At 42.4% G+C, this 12,399-nt stretch overlaps 1 protein-coding gene across 5 annotated transcripts in view; it reads left to right on the top strand.

The window, feature by feature from the left end:
- Nucleotides 1–12,399, top strand: part of TTC7B (tetratricopeptide repeat domain 7B) — a 119,068-nt gene that overhangs the window by 67,827 nt on the left and 38,842 nt on the right. For 3 of the 5 annotated variants that reach the window (XM_087725451.1, XM_087725428.1, XM_087725438.1), the window contains 2 exons: nt 1,684–1,734; nt 6,289–6,429. In XM_087725451.1, the coding sequence (XP_087581577.1) occupies nt 1,684–1,734; nt 6,289–6,429 (192 nt within the window). The remainder of the gene's footprint in view (nt 1–1,683; nt 1,735–6,288; nt 6,430–12,399) is intronic. The other 2 variants (XM_087725431.1, XM_087725444.1) reach the window with 1 other exon arrangement.

Raw genomic sequence — 12,399 nt, 5'->3', positions numbered from 1 at the left:
AACAACAATAATAGAGCTACCAACCAGCCCCAAAGGCTGTGAATCTCACCAAAGATTAACCACATAATAATAATGAAACATTAACATAGAAGTGAGCTGTGAATTATCCAGCTCCTATGAAATTCTCAGTAATCATTTGAATTCCATAAAAATGCCTTGTTAGGGTTAAATGTGTAGTCTCCTTGTTAGATTCTATTCAGCCTGTGTCCTGAATTTAACAGAATAACAGAACAAGAGTTGGAAGGGATCTTGAATGTCTTCTACTCCAATTCCCTGCTTAGGCAGGAAATCCTAAACCATTCATTTCAGACAAATGGTTGTCCAATCATTTCTTAAAAACTTCCAGTGTTTGGGACGTCCACAACTACTGGAGGCAGGTTGTTCCACTGATTACTGTATTTTTCGGAGTATAAGACATACTCCCCCCCCCCCCAAAAAAGAAGAGGCTGAAAATTTGGGTGTGTCTTATACTCAGAATGTAGCTTTTTCTAATCTTTTTTTCAGCCCTAATGAGGTGCTAACGAGTGAAGCCTGCTTTGCCTGCTTTTCTCATTGCTGCTTCTTCCAACGTTAGCGCCTCCTTAGGGCTGGAAAATAGCTTCTAAAGCGCAGCTGATCGTTGGAGGGAGCAGCAATGAGAAAAGCAGGCAAAGCAGGGAAGATCCTTCACTCGTTAGTGCCCCATTAGGGCTGAAAAAAAGCTTCACATATTTTTACTGTAGCATACTGCCCCATTTGGATATCGGTACATCTAAGTGGGGCTTGGAGGAGTAGAGATGAAACAAAATGGAGTCTCTGTTTCAAAAACAATTTCTCAAGGAATGGAAAATCTACTTGCAACACATTATTTTGCAAATTATGGCTATCTTCCTTGAATTTTCTCATTTAAGTATGCCCTTCAACTTTTCTGTGGAGCAGATAATTTGCGAGTATTACTGCTCCAAGATTCCACATTAAAAATACCATCGATCATGCTGGTTGATGATCTCAGATAGAGTTTAGATAGGAAAGTGTCAAAATAGACTTCTCACTTGTCTTCAATAATGTTGTTTGTAATGATTGTAAGGGATTGTTAATCAGTGTGGCCTAACTTGGAATACATAGTCCAGGGGATAAAAAGCATGCACACTCAAAACCAGCAAACTTACGTGCTGAAGCTGACTAGACTAAGGACGCTAGCCAGATGAATACCTGGTAGTCAGAATTTTTCCCCTTATTTTCCTCCCCCCAAATTAAGGTGAATCTTATACTCCGAAAAATACGGTAATTATCCTAATTGTCAGGAAACTTCTCCCTAATTCTAGGTTGTTTCTCTCCTTAATTACTTTCCATCCTGTGGTTTGTGTAGCACAACAATCTGTTTCCCTTTAAGTTCAGATGAATAAAAATGGTCCAAGTCATCTCTGGCTTTTTGATAAATGTATTTATTGTTTCTCTGTGTTGCACTTGTACAGTATATTAATGTGGCCTGAAAGAGGGTTAATAAATTAAATACTTCAATATCACTATTAAAATTTTGTCTGATTTGAAGTCCATATGTGCAATGTTCAGAATCCTTTTGAAAACAAGAAAACTGGCTTACAGTTTGAAGGTTATCAGAAGTGTAATTGCATTTGTGTAATTCTATTTTATAGCTGTTATTTTTTTGTGATTTTAATTTGTGGTTTGATCTGTTGTTTAAAGGCAACCCTCCAGATGCTTACTTTCATGGTTTTTTCTCCCTTTTTTCAGTTTGTAAGTAGCATTTACTATATAGGTCTATTCTTAAATTTCTAAAGATTTAGTAGTAACACTCTCCCTTCACCACAGAATGTAAATGTTGTCCATTCGCCATGGAAGTTGACATTGTGCAAAGCAAGGCTGTTGTTTTAGACCCAAGTTATCCTGAGGCTGTAATCCTATGAGATCTGAATGCACTTATCTAGTCACTTGGTTTCAGTTATTAAAGAGGCAGTATTAATTTCTGGAGGGCTCCAAATGAATACATTTTGGAAAAAGGAGTTACTCCTTGGATAATCATTAATGTACTTTATAAGCAACCATATTTATGTATCATTGCAGTGATTTCTCCAGCTCATTTGGAAATTGAATTACATTATTGCTTCTTAGCTAATAGGAATAAATGAAGCCAATTAAAAAAAAATCCAAATTCAAAATGTAAAAAAAAAAATCTTTAAGAAAATTATTTTTGTTTGATACTTACAAGTGATCTGAAAACTTTAATATAGCGTTACTTTTAGCTACCTTTGATCTTTTCTGATCCTATTAGTTTACTATATTGAGTTCTATTTTTGCCTAATTAATTATTGAGTTTCATGCAAAAATTTCATGGAACAAAATAATATTAATAACTGATAGAACAGAAAGCCAAAGTTTTACTTCTGTCACACACATTTCCCAAAAATCCAGAAGTATTTTAATATATTGGGAGTGAGAAATGAATTGTGCAGTTGAAATAAAGTCATATCAGATTTGTCCATAAGTACATATGTCTATTTTATCTAGTCCTGCAGAAGATACTGTCTCTTAGTCTAGACAGTAATTTGCTTGCACTGGCATACAGATCTCTGCATGCTTCACATTTTGGTGTTTCTACATGCTTTGAAGCCTGCTTTTTCTTTCTTTTTTAATTTATGTGCATGTGGATTTTAATATGTTTTTACATTGCATGGTTTTGCTTAATTCCAATTTTCATCTTTTTAATTAAAACATTATCATTATAATTGAAAAGTAACTTTTCATCTTGTAGCAAGGAAGGAAAGAGCCTCTGGAAATAGTAATAAATTCATTTTAAAAGAATGTTATTTCCCATAAACCATCAAGGACCGGGGCACAGTAGAACTGAAACTGTTCTTTTTTCCTTCTACCTAACTTTTCGAAAACAAAACCACCTGTCTTCCCAAATTCTCACAATTTCAGTATTATTCACCTTTTCACAGTGACAAGCTTCCATATTATTTCTTCAAATTATGGCATATTCTTGTTTAATTAAAGGAATTTAAAATAAGCCATTCATTCTGATGCAAGGCCATATCCAAGATAATGCAATGGTAACTCAGTAATAGTAATAATGCCTCAAATATATATAAGATAAAATGTTAAATAATGCTCAAATACTATTTTCTCCAACTTTTTCTTCAAATCCGTGTTAAGGTGTAGAATAGAAGTTAGGGATTTGACATACTTCAAGCTATGTTGGATTTCCGTAAATTTTCCTCCAACCACTGTTTGCATAAAGCCAATATTAGTAAAAACTATTTATTTAATTTCTACTCAAGATGCAAAACCTCAAACTATATATAGATATATGCATCCAGGTACACCTGACTGTCTGGATTATATAATCAGTCCTCAATTGGTTCCATTCTAATTTCTTCTCTTTCATTACTGCAACTCTGTAAGAAAGGTCAAAAATAAATGTATGTTTGTTTGTTTGTTTGGGAGTGAACTTGTAGGTTCTTCATAGGACCTATGTCGTACCAGTTATTGATTTTGTATATTTAAACATGCACATTTTCATTTGTAAAAACTTCTATAGGTCTGCTAATTATGTGTCAAGAATGTGTGGTTACAATGTTAGAAAAATTGTGATTATACAGTATACCAGTGTAAATTGTAAACATAACAGTCCTGGTTTTTAAACTGTTGGTAATGAATTGGGATAATATATTTGAGAGCCTTTAGAAGAAATATTCCCATCGTTCTACTCTTTTTTGCCTTAACTCTAGTAAAGCATTATAAAATATCAATGTGGAGAAGGCTAACTAAGGTTAGGGTTAGCTAATCGAGCCGAGGTGGCGCAGTGGTTAAATGCAGCACTGCAGGCTACTTCAGCTGACTGCAGTTCTGCAGTTCGGCTGCTCAAATCTCACCGGTTCAAGGTTGACTCAGCCTTCCATCCTTCCGAGGTGGGTAAAATGAGGACTCAGATTGTTGTTGGGGGCAATATGCTGACTCTGTAAACCGCTTAGAGAGGGCTGAAAGCCCTATGAAGCGGTATATAAGTCTAACTGCTATTGCTATAGTCATGGGGAAATCTGATTGCTAGTATAGGTTTCAAATGCTGTTGAGCAGGATGAATATGTCAGTATTTCTCATTCTCCTTTTCTAGCGGTCCCTTTTTCAATATTTCCGTTCAATATATATGAAACATCTAAAGTCCATGGTAACTAAGGTCCATAGTGCTTAAATGGAAAGCAGATGTCCCTGCCCCCCTAAGAAGCTTTCCAAGGTTCATAGACCTTTCAAAATACATGCACTAAGGGGGCAGTTTGTGGCAACTCACCACAGGGAGATGTCCCAAGCATCAAGAATATGGCTGCAATTGCACAGTTTAAACCGTACCTCCCTTTCTATATATGCTGTAATATAAGGCATGTGAAGGAAGGAATGCAGCCAGCATCTTGACCTTTTTTTTAATGCTCCCTTTGTGTAGTCCCCCTTATTAGCTAGAAAGCACTTGAGTAAAACAAGATGATCAAGTCCTGAGTATTAAATTAATGCCTGAATTAAAGAATTAAAGCTATTAAACATATGTGAGAAGTACTCCCTCAGTGCTGATCTCTAAGATTAACCCTGACCACATTTATTAAAGTCCAGTTCTGTTGAAATAAATGTTGCTGGCTTTCAGATATATTTCTGTAAGATTTGGATGTAGGAGTGTGAAATATATTTTTAAAAAACTGAAAGGAATACATGAAGAATGGATGAAATTCCTGCAGTATCTCTTTGGAACCTGCTTGTTTCAGTCGGACCTCTTCTACCTTAACCAACTGTTTAGCAAACAGAAACTAAATGGGTAATATTTTCCCCTAATGCAGTGTTTCTCAACCTTGGCAACTTTAAGTCCTGTAGACTTCAACTCCCAGAATCCCCCAGCCATCTGGCTGGGGGATTCTGGGAGTTGAAGTCCACAGGACTTAAAGTCGCCAAGGTTGAGAAACACTGCAGCCTAATGAGTGTAAGGAACAGTTTCAGCTGCATGTTGTTAAAAAGGCAAAAATCAAAAGCACTTGCTATGACTGATTGTATGACTCAGACAAAAAAAGCCAATAACTCCAACCAGACATATTTGTCTCTGGTATCTAATACAACTATCTGTAAATGTATACAATTACTTTGTGAAGAAAAAAGGTAAATTTGGTTTCAAAATTCCCATCAAGAAAACCAGAGAAGTTGATAAGTTTGCCATAGCTCAACAAAGAAGGAATTTATCTTCGTTTTCTTCTTACAAATACTTCACTTTGCACTTAAATTCTTTGGCAATCTAAGCTTTTTTGGAATGTGGCTATGTGCTATACTTGTACAATCTATTTAATAAGTGCCATGAACATTTAAAGAGATGTACTAAGTCTCTTACATAATTAGAAACTGCAGCAAAAACTGCTATATTCTAAATGCGTAGTGAGAGCTGATGATAACTTGGCACCATCTTGTGCACTGAAATATGATTAGTCATTTTTTTAAAAATGACAAATGGTAATAAATGAGGCGATATCAAGATCTACTAGCTCTGAATCAGCTTTTTTTATATACTCCAACTCATTTTGAATGAACTGTCCATTTTGTTTACTTTTCTAACTGCTGCTAGTGCTGTTGATAGGTGAACTTTATAATTTATGCCCAAGGTTCTCAACCTTTTCTTCACTAAGGACCCCCTTTAAAAATCTTTTGTGGCCCTAGACCATAGCCCCGGACCAGAAAGACTTAACCCAAGATTTAAATCATAGCGTTTCTTCAAGCCTTCGCGGAGCCCCTGTGACAACATTGGCGGACCACAGGTTGAAAATGACTGATTTATGCCATTTGATTGCTTTTAAGGAAAATGTTGAGGCTACTCCCCATGTAATACATTGGGTTTTTTCCCCACTCTTAATATACCCTTCAAATTATCCCTTTTGCTGAAAAAATATATCAAAGACGTGCATTAAAGAGCAAGTAAATGAAATTATCATACAGTGTTATTGCACACCCTTTGGACCTTAGCATTTGTGTACTCACAAATTTACTCACTTCCACTTATAGCTAAAAATCTTTGTGTTTCCCAATGGCTGCTCCAGTCTCATTTGCCATTTCCACTAGAAGCCTTTTAACACAGGTTCACCAACACTAACCTCCTAATGAAGTTTTTTTAAAAATGTCATACACATCCCCTGAAGTATAGGTTTGGGGGATTTATAACAGTTTTATCTTACACAGAGCTAAAATGAAGAATTTAGAACCTGCATGTGAGAGCTTGCGTCTTTGTCCCTTTCTCCTGAAATCAATTATTTGTCATTCCTTTCATAGGTTCGATCCATGCGACATCAATAGCAGCCTCTAGAGTGGAGCAGGCACTATCAGAGGTGGCTTCGTCTTTGCAGAGTAGTACTCCAAAGCAGGGTCCTCTGCATCCTTGGATGACTTTGGCTCAGATCTGGCTTCATGCAGGTAATGGGACAGAGCAGTTGTTTCTTCTTCCCCATTAGCCTCAGGAAACTCTTTGCTGCATTCGGCAGGCCAGAATGTTTTATTGGATGTCAGCATAAAAACGCTGCTTAGAAGGATGCTTTTTCAGAATGTGGCATTTTGATTCGATTGAAGACAAGAACACAGCAATGCCTAATTTATGAAAACTGCAGGTTTAGAAGAAGGGTGCATTTAGTATTTAACAAGCTTGTCAGAAGGTTTACTCTCCCTGTGTTTTTTCCCCAGCCGCTGGCCAGAAGATGTTAAGGCATGGAAATGTAAGATGTCACACTGCAAATTAGGTGCGACCTTATTTCCATGAACTTTAAAATGGCATTACTCAAGAAATATGTAGTTGGGATAGAAAGCAGCAGCTTTAGCAGAAAAGATAAATGCCATCTGAAAAATGTATCTTTAAAAGTGTTTTCTCAAAATGCATCAAATGATAAAAACCACTAAAATAGTTTTGGGAAAATTTTTGGGAAGAATATGTATGTTTTATGTGAATAAATTAGTAGTTTTAATTCAGAATTTTAGGAAGAGTTTCTGGCCATACTTTAATGCTTGGCTAATTTAGGTTTCTATACATTTGATTACTGCAAACAGGAGAAAAATGTTTTCTCCCATGAGAAATAGCTATATATATTCAGGAGTTCCAATAGTCTAATTTCAAAAATGCTATTTTTGATATAGTATGCTAGAAATGATATGTAATACTAGTAAGCTAATACTTATTAGCTTTTTAAATGAACAGTGTGTGGGAAAATAAAAGCAATCCCCGATTAACTCTATCTATTCTGTCTCAGGCAGGCCCATCTATGCATGTTTACATTAGGCAGTTCATATTGAGCTAATGTGAAATAATGCACTTTGTGAAGCTAGGAAAGGGCCCCCATTAGTCCACTTCAGATAATAATGTCATTTCAAGGATTGTTGAAGTGGAAGAGCATTTATACTTGTTTGAAGGAAGTAAAAATGCTATAGCTAGCTAGTATATGGTATATGATAGCTAGATAGATACATAGATGATTGATTGATTGATATATACATACATACACACACACACACACAGATGATATATTTTACAAAATTTCCTTGTGTACCATGCATAAGAAGAAATATGGGCATTATGTAATTTTTAATTTAATTCTTGTTTCCAACTAAATATTCAAATCTGCAGTATTCTATTTTTTTTCTAAAGTACTTTGTATAGAGGTAAATGCTTAATCCTAAATCTGAACTAGAATTTGGAGGAAGATTAAACTCCCAAATGAGAACTATGACTTGGAGATTGTAAATAAAGGTAATCCTTGACTGATGTTTATGACTTCAGTTGAGCCCAAAATTTTCCTGTGCACCGCTTGGACAGTCCAAGCGACAAGTTAAATCAATCTGGTTGCCCTGGGACTGAGGAATCTTTTCCTTGGCCACGCCTCCTGGTGTTACTTGGCGCCAGAATTTTTCCTCAGTCTGCCCGTTTGGGACTTATATTTGTGAGCTCCAGCGTAATTTATCTAGGCTTGGACTCTCCTTCTAGTATTTCCTTTTCTTTTTCCTTAATATGTTTTCCTATAATTAACAGTTCATTTGTCTCCCTTTTTTGCTTCATGTCATTTAATTTCTGCTAGAGTCTCGGAGGTAGGCGTGGTGGTGGTGGGGTCCTCCACTTGCCGCACCGCCTTTGGACGGCAGTGGAGAGCTGCCGCTTTTGCTTTAAAGCGTGGCAGGGGCGGCAAGGCTTCTGGCGGCTGCCGGCGTTCCCCATTTTTAGTTGGAATTATTTGGGGTTTTTTTTTTGCGATTTTCTCACCCTTCGGAGGGCTTTAAATCGCGTGGGCGCCATCTTCACCTCCTTCTCCCTCGCACCGGAGCCCCGGCCAATTGGGAGTGCCTGAATTCGCGTGTTTTTCTCCCATTGGTGTGCCCGCTCAGCCACGCTTCTGCAGATAGCCTCAGGGTGGTTAGCTGGCCTTGATCGGGTCTCCAGCTGGGTCACTTTCACCCACAGGGTTTCCCCAAGCGGCGCTGGCGTCTTGGCCATCTGGTGGTCATACATCGGCACAGGGAGGATTTTTATGTAAATTTTTTTGCCTTTTATCCACTGATTCTCCCTGATCTATCTGCCTGGTCTTGCAGCTTCGGCTGCTTTTCCACCTTCTCACCTCCCGTCGAGTGGCTGGATTCATTGGGCTCATTGCAGAGCCCCTGTTTTATTCCCCTGGATTTTTTTCCCACAAAATGTTCCTGCTTCCACAATATCTGCGTGTCTTCTGATCCAGCACCAGCCACCAGTCTCCTTCATCTCCTGACCTCCACCTGTATTGGCCTATTGTCTGAAATCTGTGCCATCAGGCCATGGAGCATCCTGGCCCATCTGACTTCCCTGATGGTAGACCAGGTCCCTCTCAAGCCCCTAGCAAGGGAACTTCTGCAAGCGGGGGTAAGGAAGGGCAGGGTGGCCAGTCAGGATAGCCATCCCTATAAATCTTCCACAGTGGCGACTAGGGATGCAGAGAGGCGGCAGTGGGCTCTCAACAAACAATTCGAGAAGGCCCAATGCCAGGCTGTGAGGGAGTGCCCTCAGCCTACCCCTCCTGTTGGGACAGTCATTCCACCACTCCCAAGGGGGGGATCGCCTGTCCATAATTGATGAGGAAATGGACTCCCAGGACCTCTCTGGCTGAACCTGCTTTTTCGTGTGTTTCTGAGTCAGGGCCCACCCCCGAGGACCCTAACCCCAGAGGGCTCGCTCATCCCATCCTTGCCCGGCATGTTCCTCATCCTTCCAGGGATTCCGTTGGTTCGGACTCTGCCATAGCTCAGGAACCTGAGTTATCTGCCCACATTCAGGTGGTGGTCTCCCATGCCATGTCTCAGGGCATTGCCCAGGGGATGCAGAGCTCCCAGTTCCTCTCAACCCAGGCAGGAGGCTCCCTCCACCGCCAGGCGGGTCCATCACCCATCTCTGGAGTCCTCAGCACTAAGTGAGGCTTCCATTTTGGAGGACCCGGGTCAGGAGGAGCAGGAGCTCTCGGAGGAAGAGGACCTTCCTCCGGATGCTCCTGCCTTCTCGGAGCTCTTTAAGCCTAGCCTATTTAAATCTATCTTTCACAAGGCTAAGAACACCACTCAAGTGGGTACCGAACCTGCAATGGGCCCAGCTTGGCTCCCTGGCCACGCCCAATGGCGGGGACAAGAAGCTGTACTCAGTTGACCCTGCGCTGGAAGACATCCTGTTCCTGCCATCTGTAGACCCCCCTATAGTGGCTCTCACTTCTAATTCAGTCCTTCCGACTGACTTGTTGGAAGGCCTCAAGGCAGAGGACAAAAAAGCAGAGAAGGCTTGCCACAAGATTCATCAGGCAGCGGCCTGGGCCATTAAGGCTTCATCATCCACGTCCTTCTTTAACAGAGCCTCTTCATTTGGCTAAACTACCGGCAGGAGACACTCGTCTTCGCCAGGACATAACAAAAATGATTGTGGTGTCCCAGTATTTGGCTGATGCCTCCCTTAACATGGCCAAATTCGTCTCTAGGGCATTAGCGGCCAACGTGATCTCCTGTCGCCTCATCTGGCTCCGTCACTGGCAGGCGGACCAGAAGAACAAGTGGAAATTGGTGTCTGCCCCGTTTAAGGGGTCCAAATTATTTGGGGAGGTCTTAGACCCCTTCTTGATTGAATCCAAAGATAAACGGAAAGTTCTGCCCACCCTGAACAAGAAACAGGATCGTAAATCCTCTCCCTTTCATTCCAGTGAGTCCGCAAGATCCTCTTCCGCTCCCTCAAACCAACCAGCTGGTCAATCGGGAGATAGGTCCCAGGACAGGCAGTCCTTTCAGGACAGAGGTAGGCAGCAGTTCAACTACCGCAGGTCCAACCGCGGCAGGGCCTCCAATAGGCCCTTCTGCAAGTCCAAGTGACCATCAATGCTCCCCTCCCATTGGGGGCCAACTCCAGCTGTTCGCTCCCCAATGGGCACTAACCATGGAGGATGCCTGGGTCCTCCAGACTGTCAGGGAGGGGCTTTCCTTGGAGTTTCTCTCCCAACCCCCTCAGAATTTCATCTGCTGTCTAACCCGCTCTTGCCCTCTCAAGAGGGAACTCATGACCCAGGAAATTCACCATCTCCTGGAGATCAATGCTGTGGAACAAGTTCCATCCGACCAGGAAGGGAGAGGATTTTATTCCATTCTCTTCCTGGTGCCCAAGAATTCAGGGGGGTGGAGAGCCATCTTGGATCTCAAGAACCTCAACCGTCACATCGCATACAGGAGGTTCAAGATGCAATCTTTGCAGACTATCCTAGCGGGGATTCGCCAGGGGGACCTCCTCACATCCATCGACTTGAAGGAGGCTTATCTACACATTCCCATTCGGCCACAACACCGAAGGTTCCTGTGGTTTTTCTGTGCCGGCCGACACTACCAGTACAGGGCCCTTCCATTCGGCCTGTCGTTGGCACCCAAGACCTTCACAAAAGTTCTGTCAGTGGTTGCAGTGCAACTCAGATGCAGTCCCGTAAGGCTTCGACGTTACTGGGACGACATTCTCATCCAATCGTCGTCCAGGAAACAGACCTTATGGGACCTCCACATTATAATGAGGTCCCTCAGGAATCACAGGTTCTCCCTGAACCTGGAAAAGAGTCATCTCATCCCAATTACCAAACTCATTCATCTGGGGGTGGTGAAAGACACCTCATCTTGCAGGGTGTTCCTTTCCCAGGACAGGATAGACAGTTTAGTTTCCCTGACCCGCAAAGTTCTGGGGTTGAGGCAAGTCTCCGTGCTATTCCTATCACAACTGTTGAGGAAGATGATCTCCTGCATCTCGGTCGTTCCCTGGGCACGACTTCACTCCAGAGAGTTGCAGTGGCTTCTCCTGCCCCATCAAAGAGCCAACAAGAGCAACTCATCCATGAGGATGCGGATTCCCCCAACCGTGAAGAGGTCTCTCAAGTTGTGGCAATCGACGGCTCTACTAAAGGGACACCTGTTCCAGGAGCCCACCAGAGTAGTCATCATGACAGATGCCAGCCTTGCCGGTTGGGAGGCGCACATGGGATATCGCGTAATTCAAGGCAAGTGGTCCCCAGCCGAAGCAGCCTGCAACATCAACTTTTTAGAGCTGCGAGTGGCCAAACTCGCCCTGTGACATTTTCACCAGGACATTCTTCATCAGCATGTCTTCCTGATGACGGACAATGTGGCCACCAAGGCCCATATAAATCGCCAGGGCAGCACCAGGTCCACGAAGCTCATGGCGGAGGCGGAGGCCTTGGTCAGGTGGGTGGAGTGTCATGTTGCATCCATTCACTCCGACCACATCTCAGGAGTGGACAACACGCAGGCGGACTGGTTGAGCAGGACCACCATAGACAGTGCAGAGTGGCATCTGGATCTGGCCCTGTTCAACCAGTTGTCTCACAGATTGGGCATCCCAGTGATTGACCTGTTCACCACCCAAGAGAACATGCAGCTTCAGCACTTCTTCTCCCACTTCCACTCTCCAGGGGTGGAGGGGACGGATGCCCTTCGATGCAGATGGCCTCAGGGTCTTCTGTACGCCTTCCCACCGCTTCCACTTCTACCACAGGTAATCTGCAAGATCATCGCGGAAAGAGCGGAGGTCCTGCTCGTAGCTCCCCATTGGCCTCGCAGGTCATGGTACGCCGACCACGTCAGCCTATCGGTGTCATCCTCATGGCGGATTCCTTGGGACCATGTCTCCCTCAGCCAGGGGGCCATAGTACACCCGGACCCCCAATGGCTCCGGCTGACCATCTGGCACTTGAGGGGGATCTCCAGAGGAGCAAAGGCCTGTCGGAGGAGGTTGTGCGTACCATCCAGGGGTCCAGACGACCATCAATGACCAGGATATATGATTCCACATGGTCCACTTTCGCCAAGTGGTGTAACACCTACTGTCTCGATCCAGTCACTGTGCCTGTT

The sequence above is a fragment of the Thamnophis sirtalis genome, unplaced genomic scaffold, assembly GCF_051295495.1.
Source record: "Thamnophis sirtalis isolate CommonGarterSnake01/CBP01778 unplaced genomic scaffold, rThaSir2_p1.2 scaffold_1, whole genome shotgun sequence".
Classification (NCBI taxonomy): domain Eukaryota; kingdom Metazoa; phylum Chordata; class Lepidosauria; order Squamata; family Natricidae; genus Thamnophis; species Thamnophis sirtalis.
Note: the sequence above shows the minus strand (reverse complement) of the source record. Positions and strands in the feature narration are given on the sequence as shown.